Here is an 18,555-nt window from a genome sequence, read left to right as displayed (position 1 = left end):
TATAATTGTAGGTAATGCATCTATGAAGTGCACAAAGTCTGGAGATCAAGCCTTTAAATGAGTTTCCGGAGAATGCTATATTAAAATCCACAGCTTAATAATCTTTAGGACATACTATGAGATCTTACTGAGTAATAAAAAATTTCCTACTATAACATTATACAAAGATCTGATTTGGTTTTAACAAGAAAAAGGGAGAGGGCAGAAGGTTCTGACATTTGCTGTAATCTTCACTGTGTTGTTACGTGCATCTCACTAACACAGATTGGTGAAACTACAGATAGCATAACAACTTCATTACCAGTGACAGAAAAAGACAGAAAGACAGAAAAAAAAAGGATGGGGGAAAAAAACAGATGAAAAAAGACAGGAAAAGAGAAAAAAATAAAAGAGAAGATAGGAGAGGAAGATATTTAATATAAGGAATTATATATGGAAGTGCTAAAATTACAAAAGCAGCGGAAAGGTTTTTGTGATCTTAAGAAAGTAATCTTATCAGTAAAGTGCATTAAAATAGCATTGTCGGAAGAAAAGCTGGGAGAACAATGGTCCTTCTAGCTCTTCTAAATCTCCAGATTACACAAATCATACAGATAGGTCATTTCCTTAGTTTTTGTAAGCACTCTAGCCTTCCTGGCTAACCAAGAAGAACTAGCCAGAGACCATATACCACTCCTCTCAGTCCCTGACAGAGACAATGTGCTTGGTTGTGGTATGTCTTCCTTCCAGAAGCTCAAAAGGTAGCCAGACTTCCAACTTCCTAACTTGGGTGCAAAAGCCAAGAGGCAGCCATTACACAAAGTGACAAATTTGAAAGGAATAATGTTAAGTTCATAAGAAGATGTTATTTCAAAGGAGAAGTAACAGTACTTTTTGTCTGAAGGGGCCATAGCCGAGTCTGCAAAAAGGATCCCCAGTCAATACATTCCCACATACTTCCTGCAGCAGTTTGGTGATTCAGTGCTGTGCGCATCTGAAGTAAACAGTCACTCCTGACTGGAAGGATAAGCCCCTGTACCTGGTGTCAAACCTTTCCAGGACTACGTACAAAGAATCAGACAGTAACTGTTTTTGCCAGAGGCAATTTTAAATTGAGGGGAAAAAAAAAAAGCCGCTGAAACACCAAAGAAAGCTGGGACTCTAGGAAAAAAGTGTCAATGGTCTTGATTGAGCTTTCTGTTCACTTCTTAATACATTAGGCCTGGAACAAGTTTCTCAGTGCAAAATTTCTCTAATTGCCTGGAAAGCATTTAAGGGAAAATCTTTTTAATTAAAAACAGAGAACCAACAAGACATGAAAGCCATAGGGGTTGGGAGAGGCATGTGTTGACCTTATGAAGCTTCGCAGCAGAACTCTGCAGGGGCTGTTTAAACTGAAAGAGCACAATTTTAATTAAAGAGTCCTGAGGAACAGGCAAGTCGAAGGAGCAGGTCAGCTAGATTCCAAGAGGTCAGTTTAAGCATAAGCAGAGGGTAGACAAGACTTGTGGTCATTTTGCCTTCCTTTGGGAGAAATCAGTTGATAGCAGAGCATTCTCCTGCTCTGTGTGTCTCAGCATACAAGCTAGCTGTCCCCTATGGATGTTGCATGTCACTGATAAGTGTTTAAAGGAGAGAAGTAGTCTTCAGAAGGCCCCCCCTGTTTCTTGACACTGGATTGCATTCTAAAATAAACCCAATTGTATTTTTTTTCCAATGTGTGGAATCCCAAATATGCTTATGCATACTTGTACATAGAACTCTGCACCTTGCTAAGTTTTAAAAACAGTGGGAAATCCTGTACAAAAAACACATCCAGTATATCACCAAACAGAAATCATCTTTGATTTTTTCTGTTTACTTTGCTTTACTTTTTGAGGAATTGTGTTATGTTATTATCACATCATTGCTGCTAGCCATTTCTACTTGCTACTTGGAGAGAAAGAGAGAAAAAATAAATCTAGTCTCCAAACAAAAGGAGATATGAAGGGCAATGTAACCAGAAACCATCAGGTGTAGCAGGGCTAACACAGAAAAATGTAATATAAAAGCTGCTGCACTTCCCCATGAAGAAATTAATTCCTTACCTTCTTGAATTATTGGAATGTAAGTAGGAAAGTGATATTTACAGCAATCTCCCAAGAGAAACAGTAATTTTAGTGCAGGTCTGCATAGACACTGATCATTACATATGATCATTACCTCTAATCAGAAAGAGATTTCTCTCTTACTGGAGCTTTAAGAACTCATGGTTAGTTGCACCTGGTTGAATAAAGTGCATCTTCCAAGTCGAGGCATGTTTATCTTAAGACAGACAGATAGAGCAGTAAATACCATAAGGAGAATTTCTCTCTGTTGAGCAGGAACAACTAGCAGCCAGATTAAGCAATCAGTTCAATCAGTTGTGAACTACTAGAGATATTACTTTTCTAAAACCCCAAATAAACACCCAAATGTGGAAAGGATTATTTTTGAGTTTGCATAAGCTTGAGAATTGCATTGTCTTACATCTTTAATCTCATTCTCCCTTGCTTCGCCCAGTCAGGGTGCAAGCTTTGATGTAAGTACTCATTTATTATGTTGATCTGTATCCTCACAAAGCTGGCATGTATACAGTTTGTCAGAGATACCCTCCACATATGGAGGGAGCTAAGAAACAGCCAACACTCATTTTTAAGACAAAAATTCAAATCTGGAATGAAACAGAGGAAATGAGAGGGATGACTGGCAACAAACACTTTTCTGGGAAAACAAAAATAAAAGCACAGATAACAACATGGGGGACATAGAAGTAGTCAGTGAATATAATATTTTTGATGAAGGAAGGTGAAAAACGTCAAAAACAAAACACTCGAGCACACAGCAATCCCTGCCCGGAGAGAAACCTGGAGAGAAAACTGGACCAGAAGAGCAGAATATTGGTATAAAGGTAAACTGGGTATATTTTCCTCCTTTTCTGCACACAGAAATTCTGATGAAATAAAATGTGAGTTTCATGAACAATTCTCCATTTACATCACATACTGCACTGAATGCAGACAGTTCAGATCTCAAAAGCAATGTATCAATGTTAACTGGAGCTATACTGTTTCTAATTCCAGAACCAGCAGGTTCTTTGTCGAACGATCTACTGCAAGGTATAGGATAACCATAAATAGAATTTTCCTATAGGACACATCTCTTGCATGCAATACTATGTTTAAGTTACCAAAACTGTATTGTCATAAAATGAGATGCTGTCGCAACTGACTCTATCAGTAAATACAGTTATGATTCCATGCATGCTTGTACAACTGTTTTTTTTGTTTTGTTTTTTCTCTTCCATACATACATATGATCTTTTATTTAACTGCAGTGCTCCTGAAGACGACAAAACTAATTTCTGGAATGATCCAGATTAGAAGATGCACCACCAACCACTCTTCAAAAGAAAACTCCAAGTCAATAGTCTCATTTGCTTTGAGCATCAGTTAGTTTAATTATTTCCTATCATCGGAAGACTCATTCTGTAATTCAGATCACTAATAATCTTGCTTCTGGTTGCTGCCATGTGTTGTAAAGCAACACAGGTCTAGCCTGTGCCCACGAGTGGTAAATGACCATCTTTCACCCACTCTGTTGCACAGGTTAGGTAGCAACTTCTTCTTGGTAAATTGAGTTTAGTGCTTGAGAGATCGCTGAATATTCCAAGTTCTCTTCTGCACAGGTGTAGCAGAAATATTTTCACTCCAGACACATGGGGAGAAGTACCAGCAGGAACTTAATGCTCATCATGTGATGTATCAAGGACAAGAATTCCATAACAAATACAACTGAAATGTATAAAAATAGCATGTAATTTTCCACTTGAATTTTCCACTTGAAAACAAGAAAACACTTCTTTACTGTGAGAGTGGCTGAACATTGAAAGAGATTGGCCAGAGAGGTTGTGAAGTCTCCATCCTTGGAGATATTCAAAATCCAACTGGACACGGTCCTGGGCAACCTGCTCTAGCTGACTGTGCTTGAGCAGAAGCATTGGACCAGAAGATCTCCAGGGTTCCTTTCCAACCCCAATTATTCTGTGATTCTGCCAGAGAACATAAGAACTAGGACGAAATGGCTGAAAATATTGACAGCAAGTTCTCTAAAGTGATGGGTTTCCATCTCTACTTAGTGTAAAAGGAAATCTTATATAAATAATTTATAAATACACAGGTAAACAACCGTATTTACTCAGACTAAGCAGTGTATAGACAGGGACTTTAAGGTCAGAAAAACATGTCTTGAATTCTTTTAAGGCCACAACCAGAGTATAACAGCATCCACCCTGAGCTTTTGTTCCTATGCTGCCCTCTTGCCTTCAAAATACCTTGGTGATTGCATTTTCTTCCATGACCTTTTCCTTATTTAAACACAATCACTAAAAGAGAGATATTATGTAGCCAAAACTTCTTGGCTCTTTGCAACAAATCCAGGTGCTCCATCATCTGTCTGAAGTGAGATGCTAGATAAGAAAAGACAAAGCCAGATGAGAATTTACATTGAAAGTGCAGCAGTGAGTACTTCCCATCAAATAGCTTCTTCTCAATTTGTCAATGTTGTTCGCCAGTGACAGCCGCAGTTTTGGTGGATAGCTTCTTCAGTGTTGTTTCTGAACTGTCGCACAGAAATGTGTTCTGGGAAGCCACATGATATCTTTCCTATGATCTGACCTCAAATCATGTCTTCACTGCATGCTGGTTAGATTAGTACAATAAAGTTTACCCGAGATTTCAAAAATATTAGTCCTGAACCAATATAACTGATTTAGAACATAACAACGTACCTTTACTGACAAGAAGATTTTGCAGAGAACATATCCAGTCACTTCAGTAGCAAATTATAGATTTTGTCATGCTTAACTAGGATGCTCTAATTTCCAAGGATCTAAAATGGTAGTGCCAGGGCAGAAAACATCAAAAAAATCATTGCCCTATTCACAGTTTTGGAAACTCTGTTCATCATGAGCAAAAGTCTTGCAAAGCTAGGCCAGAAGGCCAGGATTTATCTGTATTTAGAGAAAGATTATAATTTTCCCTGCAACAAGAAGTGAATCTGAATAGCCTGAAACAATGAGGCTCACAGTCAAATAAAAAACACTTTAAAAACACATTTGTACAGCAACATCCAGTATATTTACTTAGAATACTAATTAAAAACTAAAAACATAATTTTAGTTGCATGTAGTTACATGAGTTTATTTTGAGTTCTGGTGGGTTACCCAATACCTATTGTGCAGTATAAGATTGCAGCATAAGAATAGCTAAACAAAATAGTACTGTGCTAAATAGTTTTTTTTTGACATAGGGCCCTTTTCCTTGTGGGTGGGTTTGGGGAAGAGGCCACACAGCTGTCAGTATTCCCCCTTCCATGGCCGTCAGCATCCTGCAGTGTCATCTAGGAGATATGCCAGGACTAGCTCAGGCACAGCTGCATTGCCAGCATTCATCACCCTGAAGCCAAACACCACTACGTGCTTTGCCTCCTCCATATCTCCCAGCCAAAGCACTTGGTACCTCGGCTGTCTTATGTTCTCAGCACCTGTTCCCATCATACTTCACATCCCAAATTCTAACCATCTCCAGGTCTGCTACCCCCAATCTCATCTGCTCACCTCCCAGCATGTTCTTTTTTCCTTTTCATCCCCATGCACACACCCACAAACACCCTCTTTGAACTGTTGCTGCCTGACATGCTGTTCTGTACTGGAAGTAGCACTGACAACAAGGTGCTCCTATGCCAGTTGATGCTGTGAGTGTTTTTAGATACTCTGTAAGCTCCTGTGATGGTGCCTCCCTATTAATAACAACAGCACATTTAGAAGGTGGTGTGCAGTGTTAGTATTTGCACTGCATTTATAGACTTGCTAACAATTTTCGTGCCAAAGTAACAGGACAGCAACAGATGCTGGAAAACTCACCTCCATTTTTCCCCACTGTTCGGAAGCATCTCCAAAAGGTCCGAAGAAAAGATGCCCTGTTATGAGGGGTAGCTTGGACAAAGCTGAATTCACGGAACAAAATGTGCGTTCCTTGACGAACACTCTTAAAACTGTGGAGATAAAGTCAAAAGAAAAGAACGTTAGAAAGCTGAACCAATGTCAATGTTCAGGGGCCAGCTGGAATGGTTGCAAGAAAAACCACTGGCAGTTACATTTTGTGAAACCAAATCTCTAAACTTTATTACAGCTTATATCCATCTGTTCTCTAGAGAGAAGCCTATTTGCAAAAGCCACCCATTGGAACTTAATTACAGGAATTAGGGGTTTGTAAAAGTCCAATTCATTCTGAAGGATCCCAGCAAGGGGTGTCCAAGAGCCACTTAAAGTTTTAAGACCAATCCATTGCCAAATGGCTGACCAAGAATTAACTGTTGTTTATCTGACCAGAAGATGCCCTTCTTTTTAAGTGCATTTTGGACTTCATTGCTATTCTCACCACAGTTTTCCCTGAAGCCACAACAACAACAAAAATCCTCCTTAACAGAAGTTTCCAGATTTTCATTTCTAGGTTACTGAAACTTGACTGTTTTGGATGTATAAAATCTATTTTAGTTTTCGTGAAAAGCAGATTGACACTTCACAAAATGACACTTGCACTAGCGCTGAAAAGGGAACATTTCTACATTTCCTTTTGACAATAAAAGCTGGCCATTATGATGGATAGCCAATTTGATTTTCCCATTCTTGTATTTTTGTACAAATTTCTCATATTTGCATTCTAAGCACTTTGGGCTAATGCTCATTGTTATAGTGTTATATTGTTATATTCACTTAAAAAATAAAGGTTTCTCTGAAGTGTAAGAAGCTCTCCTTTGGGCATGGTGAAGCTCAACATGCAAGAACAATAGAAATGCAAATACAAACATTATATACCAAAGGTACAATGACAGGATTGCCTCAAAGCTGGATTTTGTGCATTTAACTCTGCATCTTGTGAGTGGGACAAAGCTTTTAAACACTCCAGAGAGATCATTAAAAAGATTCACTTGGGACAGCAGCTTAACTCTCTCCCATAGCAGATAGTTAATGAAAAGATCCAAGTTTATCTTTCATCACAGCAGACCCTCTCCATAGGTAGCATCTCCACAACAGACAAAATCCAGTGGCAATTGGGAGCCCTCTTGGTATGTAATTTTAAAATCATCTCCTGATTTATAACTAGTTTAAATCACTTTTTTATCCTTTACACTATAGAAAAAAGTCTCATTTGAGGTGATCATACAAGATTAAACAACATTAAAAAGTCATGCAACACTTGCAAAAATAAATAAAGAAATAAAAATTTAATTTTTCAGATAAGTCTCACAATATTTGCTTTTTTTTTTTCTTAATGCCCTAGCTCTCAATGACATGCAAATAAATGGATTTTTTTCTACACGTTGAGAGTTAAAATGAAGAACACCATTTCTAGCCCTCCTAACCAGAAGAAAATGCAACTCAAGTAACAGAAGTACAAACAGTCACATTAATATTAAGTCATACTTGTGATTCTTGAGTCCTGGAATTAGGAATACTCTTTCTGTGAACATTGTGCACAAATACATTATTTCATATTTTTGAAGCCTTATTCATTCGCCAATACTTTACAAAGCAGAGGAAGGCACAGCTATTGTCCCAAGACATTTAAAAAACATATATATCATGTGCCTCATCAAAATATGCCAAAATGAGAGGAAAGGGCTCCCATGACTATGGTTCTAAATGAAGAGTATTCAGCACAAAGTGCTGTAGCTCATTGCTTTAGAGTGAACTGTATACAGGGTGAGGGAAAGTGGCTTGCTTAAGGACCCACTAGAAGACTGTGACAAAACTGGAAATGGCATTTCAGATCATCTCGTCCCAAGCCATAGCCTGCAAGACACTTCTTTTCCCGTTTGCATTGTTTTGCTGATGGACACTGATCAGAAAAATGACACATATAAAGGGAGATCTTTAGGAAGAGAAACAAGAGAAATAAGCAAGGGCACAGTTGTATAGAGCCCAGAGGGAATGAGAAGGAATACTCATGGAAGCTTTAACCTGAGAAAGAAATGGGGAGAGCCAGCTGCAGAATGATACAACTAAATGCACCAAATTATACTGTTCAGAACAACTAGAGTACATGCAAAGTCTGGAAGCAGATCCTGGCACAACTATAATGGAAAAGTCCAGACATGCAGGTAACATACTATTAATTCACAGCAGACAGCCCAACTATATTATTCCTTAGTCCTAATAAGTGAGAACTCAAGCCACTTGCATTTTCAGCATGTGAGGGCTCCAAATCCAGCAGGCAGAAGGGTATGATATCATTTGTTGTTGCTTACTCAGTTAAAAGAGTGGGTGGATAGGCTGGAACATCAGCACACCTGGATGTGCTGACAGCCAAGTGCCGTCAGCTAGTTGAGTACAAGAGGTACAGTATTTCTTTTATTCCCAATCCTTGCAATAAGATTTTGTTCAACTATACAATGGGAGAATTTTGCTCCAAAAGCTCAAGTCTGCAACCACAGCAGTCAGAAATTTGTATCCCCGTTAAGATGCCACTTTGTAAATCCTACTTTATAAATTCATTTTTTCAGTTGTGAATGCACAGCTCAAAAGAAATAGCCATTTCCTCCAGTGCAGGATGGAGCTACCCAGCAGCCTACCAACAAATCAACAGATCTATCCTCAGGCAGGGTCAAGGTCACTACTAGAGAAAAGAACAGTTATATCCCACTACATGTTTTAACGCTTTCTTATAATGGGTAGATGGCAGCAAAAATCTTGGCCACTTTTTCCTTAACAATGGCCCAGATATGAAAAGATATTGTTGATGTGGCAAGTAGTAACAACTGCCTGCAGGTAAACCCTTTGGAAAGAAAAAGGAATTGTGACAACCAAAAGCTGTTACAGTTATTCCAACATGACCAACACATTAGTTATGATTTTATATCCTTGTGAACAGATGTTTCTTCCAATTTCCCTTGAACGCAGGAGTAAAACAAGTTGCAGTCCCAGAGGACTGGCTTAAGTAACCGAGATATCAACAGCAGGGTAAAAAACTTGGCTCAAATATTCTCAGTAAGTTTAACAGCTGCTAAAATTCTTCACATTGGATGGTTGAGCCTTCCTTCCATGTGCCCTCCTCTCACTGGAGGGCTCATACCCTTAGGAAAGTTAGGCGGCCACAGCTCATCAGCACTTTTTCAGGAGGAAACAGACTTGTGAACAACCTAGGGTATCTCAACAAGCTCTGATTTTATCCTCCAGCACTTAGAAGGGGGGCTGTGAACCTAGAAGCAGAAGTTGGGAAAATAAGAACTTTTTACTTATTTGTTTTACTCCTACTTCTCCCCTTCTAGGTATTTAGTGTAGCTATTTGCAGGTTCCTTCCGGAAGAAGGCTTATAACAAACAACTTCACAGGTTTCAAAGCCTCCAATTGCAGACCTAACAACAACTAAAGGTTATCTTGGCCCTCTACGTTACGAGCAAATTAACAGAAGTTACTGGTGACATGACTGTATTTGTCTTGCTGAAATTTAGATTAGAAATTGAACTGAATGTTCATTAGTTCACTGCAAAAACATTTCACACAAGAATTGTTACACAGCTGGACACTCCATTAGTAAAACAGCTTTTCCCACTAGAGAAAGGAGAGGAAAAAAATAAAACAAGGCTCTTGCTCAACTAGAAGATCTAGAGACACCTCTGCAGTAGGGACTTCCAAGATGTATACTTTTTCACTACTTTTCTTTAAGTACCCTACAGCAGCCAAACCACAGAAAAAACTTCTTAAGCTGCCACTGCTCAGAAAGATGCATTTTGCAGTACACCCTACATCTGTGGGATGGCACGTGCACACTGGAGTAAGAAACAAGATTTGGAAGGAGACTGTGATAAAAGAGCCCCAGCTCCCAGAACTGGCTATGCTGGGAACTCCAGCACTCAGGTGCTGCTTCTCTGAACAGAGCTGCTTTCAGTAAGGCTTTGTCTTGTGTGTAATTACATTTCGGCAACTTGCCAGAGTTCAGAAACTTTCAAGCACTCTTTTCAAACCTTTGGACTTCTAAATAGATTGTAAAAGTCCCAGGATGCTATGGTAACATCCCAAAAGAAACCCACTACAGTAGTTAGCCTCTGCCTGCTGAACTCAGGCAAAGCCGAACATGCACAGTGCAGAGAGAACCCCATGTCCCTGAGAAGGAGAGAGGGGCTTGCCAGGAGCCTGCTGGCCCCCTAGCAGGTGCCACCTTTGGTTACCAATGCAAAAAGCTGAATGAGTTCACAGGACCCCTCCTCTACTAAATGGAAAGGAAGGAACAAGGACTTATTCCTTAACTCACAGCATACTGCATTCATTTTCACTGAGAGCATGATGAAGAAAAACTCACTTCTCTGGAAGTGAAAACAAGGTAGTCTCAAGCGCATAGTTGCCATCAGAAGCTATGTCTAGACTGACTGAAACATCTGTAGAGAGAAACAGTGCTGAGAACCTGATGTTCACACAACAGGTATTTCAGGGCTTGTTTTTTCCTGAAACACACTTGGGACTTGCTCTAGTCTGGTCCCATGGACTGAATGCTCATTTGCAGTTGGAACACATCTTCCAATTTAGTTTCATCTGAAAGGGACCCAAGTCCCAAGCTCCAAGGCTGCTTCATGATGTGAACCAAAGTATACTAAGTGGGGATAATCGGGAGTATTAGGATTAGTGACTATAGTACTATAGCGACTATAGTACAGCGGGTAACAAAGAACTTGCTCTAGCAATAGCAAATACTGGAATTCAAAAGGCTTTAAAACTTAGGAAGTTTCTGTTGTTAAATAACTCATCCACACACAAAGCATTCTCAAGAGAACAATCATATTTACCCTAAGGCTACGTGTGCTCTAAAACAGCACAGCAAGGTTTACCTTGCTCACAACAGCAGGATAAGACCTGAGAGAGAATACTGTTAAAACTGTATGCCTCACTGAGGAAAAAAAAATCCCAGTTTCATTTCTTTCTGTGATGAATAAGTCACAAGAGTGCAGTTTAATTTAAGGTCACTATTCCTCACCTATTTGTAAAAGCATACTAGACTACTTGCAATATTCAAACCAATTGTTGGACTGTTTCCTTAGTTATCACTCTTGGAAGGCAGCTGTAGGAACATCAGCACTCCTCAATACAAAACTGAAGTCTCAAATGTTTCTTAAAATTCCACTACTATTAACATTTGGGACAATAAGGTCAGCCTCAAAACATTTTCTTCTAATGAAATTAACAGTGCTTTTTAGGTGCTTCCACTGAAATGTGTTAGTGTTAAGATGAAACAGATGCTGAAAGTAATTCCTGATGATTGGCTTTAAGAAGAAATCCTTTTTTAACAACTGGGCAGATAGGAAATCATTAACACTCCTAACATTTTAGCAAGGCTGGATGATATAATACTGCAAAGACAGAGACTGGATTTTTGAGATCCTTTCTGTCTCACCCACTCAAGATTACTTCAGCTGAAGGGTGTGGGAAAGAGGGAAAGGAGTGACACAAATGCTCATGATTTATTTTCAGGCTTCCTGATATAGGCTCAGGAACCTTTGTATTCATGGCAGAGCTAATACAGGTGGTGGATAGATTATCCTAAGCACTGTTTGAAAGGAAATGAACTACAGCACCTGTGACACAGCTCAGAGAAGGCACTGAACCAGCTCCCTTACGTTGCTTTGTAGCAAACCAAACCCTCCAAGAGCAGGCTACAGATTCTGGAGAAGGAAAGGATTAAAAGAGTTGCTGTGCTCGCTCTTTATTACCCGGAATCCCTTTATCTTTCTGAGAGTCCCCCTCCCTTGATTTTTCCTATGCTAGGTCAGTAATTTAACACCTTGAGCTCTCAAATCAAAGGCTAAAATAACCTTACTGTGTTGAATTATTAGCCTAGGATTAAAAAAAAAAAAAAAAAGAGGGGGAGGAAAAAACCTCTAAAAAGAGAGGCCTTTTGATCAGAACAGCATACTGCCATTTGCTGTAACTCAAGCCGGGCATTCTTATATAGCAGGAATAAAGGACTCCCCCTGCCAGGCCGGGCCCTGTTAAAACACAATAGCTGTTTGAAAAGAGTAAGCAAGCTGATATGGATATAATAGGCCACATATTGGGGCCCCTTTCTACTCTGAAATAAAGCAGCTTCTTAGAGTTATGAGCTGGGAAATCTAGTATTCAGGAAGATGGGAAGGGTGTACAATAGAAGATGGTAAATAGCCATGCAAAAACCCTCAAAGATACTTAAGGGAAAAGTAAAGAGGCCTTCAGAGATAAGCATCAATCACCAAGGACTAGCTCTTTCAGTCTGGTCAGGTGCTACTTCAGACTACATGGTGTTTCAGTGAGTCTAGAAAGGTCTTACTGATATTAACAGAGATTTATTTTTTAGTTTAAAAACAAAACAAAAAACACACACCAAAATGAGTTGACCACCACAGAGATGGCTGCAGGAATACAACTGTAACTGCTTTTATGGAAATCACTGCAAGTTGCTTCCCAGTTTCCCTCAAAAACCCTTATATAATTTTTTCCAAACCTAATAAAAATCCATCATTGCGTTACACATAAAGGAAGCTGCTAATACTTCAGTAAGGTATTTAGAGTTTGTTCAAACTATTGGTCCAACTGGACATCAGGAGAGAGGAAGGAAATTCCCTTACTGTGCTGCTCTACAACCTTCACTATGCTGAGGGATGTGACATTCAAGTTCTTGAGAAGCATCGTTAACACACCGCCATGATCTCCATTCTTTGCCTCTCTCTGTTAACAAATGGAGATATTTTTTGCTCTCCCTGTCACACTGTGGAATTCACTCACTAGCTGCAAGATACTAAAGAAACCATGTTGTGAACCCTGGAGGGGTGGTGGGAGAATGGGGAAAAAAATATGCTATTAAAAATATAAGCGACAAAGTAGCATTTGGATTTTCTCCAGTCTTCTCCAACAATTCTGGAAGTAGCTATGGAATTGCATTGCCTGAGTTGAATTTTGACATCAGAATCTCAATGTCCATTGAAAGAGGAGCTTGAATCTGAAAGTGACTGAATAACTGCACCCATCTACCTTTTACTGTTGGAATCAAAGCATAATGCTGAATAGAGGCAAACTGGCTTCTCAGAAAGGTGAGGCCAGAGTATAACCACAAGGCCCTGTGTGCTCCATTCTGAACATAGTCTCCACTATCTCTCATTGTACTACAGTCCCATGGTTTATAAATTAGCCAATTTTTATTTAGTTTAAAAGGTAGTAAGTAGTACAATCACATCATCACTGTGATGATCCAGGCACTATTGAAATATTATTTTATGATCGCTCCAAAGGGATTCAATACAGAGCAGGTCTGCCATGCATCTAGCTCTCATATTTGCTCTTCCTGGTCTTTGCTTAGAGAGGAGAATTTCACGAGAAAAAAAAAAGTACAGCTAGTATTCTCTCATCTGTTCAGTTGCCCTGGCAAGAACTATAGCACATCAAAGATTGAGCAGCTTCCAGTATTTCCATCATGGCAACAAATGAACCTTGCCAAAATTCCTTAATATAAATGAAGCTTCATCATTTGAGGTTAGTGCTAACTCTGCATTTAGAGATTACTTAGCTAAACCACTTTATGCTCACTACAACTGCTTGGCAACACTGTTGTTGGCCAGCTACAATTTGTCCAGTTAATCTGAAGATATACAATAGGATTAATTTTGCAGGATATGAGATTACTGCAAGACTGTGAGGCCAACATATTCTGAAATCGGTATGGTTTCAACACTACATAGTGTAGGTTCTTTGGAGGCTATCTAGTTCCTAGAAACTAGGGTATGGGAGGAGGAGCTAAAGCCAAGGAAGCTAAGTTAAAAGATCTCATAAGCCAGAACTACAGGACATTTCAGTTGTTTGCTATCCATCGGGATGCAGAGACAGTTACGGGATCTTATCTGTAAAGGATAAGAGATCCCACATGGGATCTTATCGCATCCCATTGCTGCAAGCATTTGCTGATTTTTACAGCTTTGCACATCCAAGTTTAGGAGAAATTCTACATTTTTTGGCCCTGTCTACATCGAAACACATGTATTCTTAGCAAGGTAATTAGAAATGCTCCTCAAGATTTGCTGTGACACCACAATAAAGACAGTCTAAGAACGAATACAGAACTCCTTCCAACACCACAAAACCAAAGAAACCTCAATTCTGTTCCACCTTTTCTTAAAGATCATGTTGGTAAAAGTGAACTGTTCCTCAAACATACGCTATGTTATTCCAATCTAATACAGAGTCTTATAGGTTTAGATAAATAGAAAAAAAAAGCCAAGCGTTCTTCTAAAATTCATCCACTGTATGCATACAACAGACTAGGCTCAGGTCTCCACAGCACCCCAAATACTTCATTAAAATTAGCAATAAACCAAAGGAGTTAGTAATACAGAGAAAGATATAGCTAAATGCTGAAGCTATCATGTACTCAACTGCAGTTCTCTTATAGTTGAAGACACAACTTTATTAGAGAGGAAATAGTACATTCCAAAAACTTTCCTTCTAAAAAAAGGGTAAAACTATGCTTTTCAATTCTTTAAAAAATACACTGCAAGAAAAGGAGATCAGTGCCTACCAAGTTTCCTACATTACTACATTTTTCCAAAGTTGCTATTGGCTAGTGCATTTTTACCGAATTCAGGGTGCAACTGTAACATCACTAAAACAATTGTCTTCACAACAGATACAGAAGCTGCAGGAAATCAAATCCTTATGGTACATGACCAAGCATGAAAAGAGATTTCTGTTTTATATACACATTGCAGATTTCATGCAAAAGACTGTAAATAGTCCTACTACACCTGTTATGGGGGTATGTCACTATTTACTTTTTTGATTTTTACCTATGTATTCCAACATAGAGTGACTCATCAAGCCCAGATAAGTGGTTTTCCAGAAAGATGGGGAAGGATGCTTGTCAAACAGCGATATCAGCATCAAATACCTGTTTTGCGTTATGGCAAGCTCTACTCCAGACCTCACCTCAGTGGAAGACAGGCAGTGTAAGACAGCTGCAGTTCACTCATTCTGACTTGAGGCCCTTTCACTTCTGCAACACTACAAACTAAAGCACAGCAGAGATTTGTGAGCAGGGAAAGGGAAGTAACTGCCAAATACCACAGATATTAAAAGCCAGTAAGACAGGTGGAGAGGACAAAATGAAACAAAAGACTCAGCAGCATCCCAAAGGGGACATGATGATCACCTATGAAATACCCAACTGATGAAATAAGTTACGGCAAAATAACCACAAAAAGCATACCTATAAGAGGCTCCTTAAAGATGTTTTTAGGAAAGGCAATGACTTGCATACCTGTTTTCTTGTACTGCCAAAGGCAGACAGCAGGGGTGGACTAGGGAGTAGAAAACTTGTATCACAGACAGCACATACCAAGAAAAATTACGTCTCTAATACCTTCTAATCTAGAACGAAGTGATCTGTTTTCAACAAGCCGAAAGATTTTGTCCTTTTTCCCTCTCCCTAAATTATTCAGATACATTTCAAATGTGTAAATTTATTCTTGAAAGAAGAATGTCACAAAAGTCTGATTTTAACTCCCAGCTGGGATCATGTATACATATCCAAGTTTCTGCTAGTAGCACTTTAACAACTATGATGGAAAGCAATAAAAAATTGGAAGCATATATGGAATTATACTACAGTTACGAAGTAAAGCTAGTTAGGGGATAGTACATTCAACCGCAGCTCATAGAAACAGCACAAATGCACTTAACTGAGATACATATAGTCAAAACACTTATACCATTTGCCAGGTTTCTAGTCCTTGGAACATTTCAAACATCTGTTTTGCAGTTTTATTAGCTATCAACACTGTCTGTATGCAATTGACTTTAATGATTCCCCATTAAGGGAAGCTCAACTTCAGGGCAAACGTGTTGCCTGTCAACATTCAATGTTGTATGTAGTTGGATGTATCTGTATTCCTGTTTACAAGATCTTCTATAAGGTAGTCAGTCCATTTCTGTTTGCACCTATTCTGACACAGACTGCAAATATTTAATTCCTATGATGTAAAGGAATAGGAGAGGAGCAGGAAGACCACACTGGTACATGAGCAAATACGTATTAGAAACATCATAGTCTGACACACAACAGTTGTGATTGCCTGTCCTCAAATAGCAAGAAGATAGTGCAGCTCAAGTCAGTGTACCTGGAAATGAAGGGTTAACCACAGAGAAATGTCCTCATAAGGTGTTGATATCAAGTGCAAACATTCATATGTTATAGCAAGTTCTCTAGATTTTTCTCTCACCAAAACAGTATTTTAAGTTTTCTGAGTGGAGTATATTAGAGCATGCAGTATCAATGGTAAATGCTTTCTCTCACGTTCAGTTCTACTGCAAATGTTCTCCTTTAGCTACAAACTTGATGAGTTTGTCCTGCTTATCAAAAAGTCTTTTTACTTCCCCCCCCCGTATTTCATTCTGAGGGTTTGGATTCATGCGAGGGTGCACTCACCTGTAATATTCCTGAATATGTAAGAAAGAAATGTTACATTTTCCAATATATTGGCAACATGCACAATCTACAGTGGGAATCACTGTGTTATTCCCGTAATATATGCATTTTTTTCCAGCTGTTTACTCAACAGCAGTCATCCTGATCAGCATATTTGTCAGGCTAGGACTTGTTGCAATATTTGTTGCAAAGAAACAACTCTGGGAAAATCAGGAATTCATAGACCTTGTCTGTCAGATGAAGATATCAATGCTGTTTCTGCTGTCAAGCAATTCTATAACAAAAGCATCTCAGTTTAGATAGCAGATCTGTAGGCTCTGGACAAAATTCACATAATTTTAACCACAAAGTGAACCAAGTTATCCAGGTCCCCAAATCTCCCGGGGATCTTCATACCAAATGTACACCCCACATACAGTAGACAGGGTTTACTGAAATCCCATTTCTAATATGTGTTGGAGTTATAATTACAAGGAAAAGGGATTTTTCCCTTTCTGAAAAATCTGTGCAGAGGCAAAACTGGAAGGTAATAGATGGACTTTAACAGAAAAGCTTTGCCTCCATTAGCCACACATTTGTAAGTGTAGAAATATGTAACTATTAATAGGTTCCCCAGAAAGATTTCTCACCAAATGCGGTACTGAAAAATCCATCTGTTCTATGGAAACAGACTTTGGAAAAGTCTCTTTCGTATATTAGCTGTAAAATCTTCTACTCCTCGGAGATCTTGGCATGAATGCTGTGTCTCAGTGCGTATATTCATTCTCTTTCCACTGATAACTGAAGAGTGAAGGAGACGCAGATGGCACTCTTATGCAGTGCCCTAGGGAGCAGGGAATCCCAAGTAAGAGCCTGTCAAGAATCAGCAGCACATTATCCCAGCTGAGATTTTCAGCCAAAAGGGCTTTTTCACAGCTAAGTCATCGACAGCAGTAACTTCACACCTGGCTCTCTGCAGTCTTGCATTGAGTGCAGTAACTTTGTCATTTCTTCACCAGAGCAGAAGAGATGCAGGAGCCTTGAGACCTTTTGACGAACACAGGGAATACTGGCTTTGCAATTAATCAGAAGATTATATTAGTGAGAATACAAACATTTGCTGTAAGAATCTGATTTTTTGGTTTTCCTTCCCAGAGGTTACTGCATTTCTCAAAAATTGCTGAAGGTTTTTTTTTTTTTAAATCCAGTCTTACTGAGAGATTCTAGTGATACCACCAGTCAGGTTTCATCTCTCTGAAAGAGAATTTGGTAGAGCCAATCGAAGCCCTAAGAACCCTCTCACTACTATTTTTGCTGTTCATGCTGCAATTGTACCAAGCACATATATGATGTTCTACAATGCTAGATGCTGTAAAGTATATGTAGAACAGTTTAATCTGCCTTGAAGATCTTACACTATCCTTGCAAACAAGATAGAACAAGTAATTGTGAAAAGGGGAAAGATGCAGCACAGATGACGGCAAGATAAGGTCTACACACACAGAAAGATTAAAAAAAAAAAAAAAGAGGAAGCAGGAAAAAAAAGGGGGGGGGGGTCTTAAAGACAGTCTTAAAGAGGAGGACATTGTTTCCTCTACAGATTCATTTAGGTAGCGTCAGGTAGAAGTACAGGACTGAACAAGCTGAAAGTTTTTCTGGTAACATAGCTGGTATCACTGCTATTGCCAGAGGAAACCAAGAGAACAGTACTAAAGAAAGCAGCAGAAAAGTAGAGTAAGGCAGAACTGTGAGGAATTTAGAAGAGAAGATAGGAAGTTTCAGTTTGACATGAGAAATAGGAAAACAGTGAAAGACCTACAGAAGGTGTAACAGGATCAACAAGACAGGAAGATTAATTAGGCAACTGAGATGACCATCTCTACCCTTGCAACAAACCTTTAGGAAACCCTTCTGTAATGTACATATTTACTCTTGTTTGCAGGTCATTTGATTCATATGTGCTTTTCCCTTTCAACTATTATAGTGCATCTAGGATGTTGGGATATCACTTTTGTCCCTAAGGACTGAGTTGAAGAAATTGTTCCAGCTAATCCAGGGAGCAGGAGAAAATGAGGCACTT

At 39.1% G+C, this 18,555-nt stretch overlaps 1 protein-coding gene across 2 annotated transcripts in view; it reads right to left on the bottom strand.

Moving 5' to 3' along the window:
* Window positions 1-18,555, bottom strand: part of CSTPP1 (centriolar satellite-associated tubulin polyglutamylase complex regulator 1) — an 85,634-nt gene that overhangs the window by 50,378 nt on the left and 16,701 nt on the right. For both annotated transcript variants that reach the window (XM_026093275.2, XM_026093274.2), the window contains one exon: window positions 5,921-6,051. In XM_026093275.2, the coding sequence (XP_025949060.1) occupies window positions 5,921-6,051 (131 nt within the window). The remainder of the gene's footprint in view (window positions 1-5,920; window positions 6,052-18,555) is intronic.

The sequence above is a fragment of the Dromaius novaehollandiae genome, chromosome 5, assembly GCF_036370855.1.
Source record: "Dromaius novaehollandiae isolate bDroNov1 chromosome 5, bDroNov1.hap1, whole genome shotgun sequence".
NCBI lineage: Eukaryota > Metazoa > Chordata > Aves > Casuariiformes > Dromaiidae > Dromaius > Dromaius novaehollandiae.
This window is presented reverse-complemented; position numbering and strand designations above follow the sequence as displayed.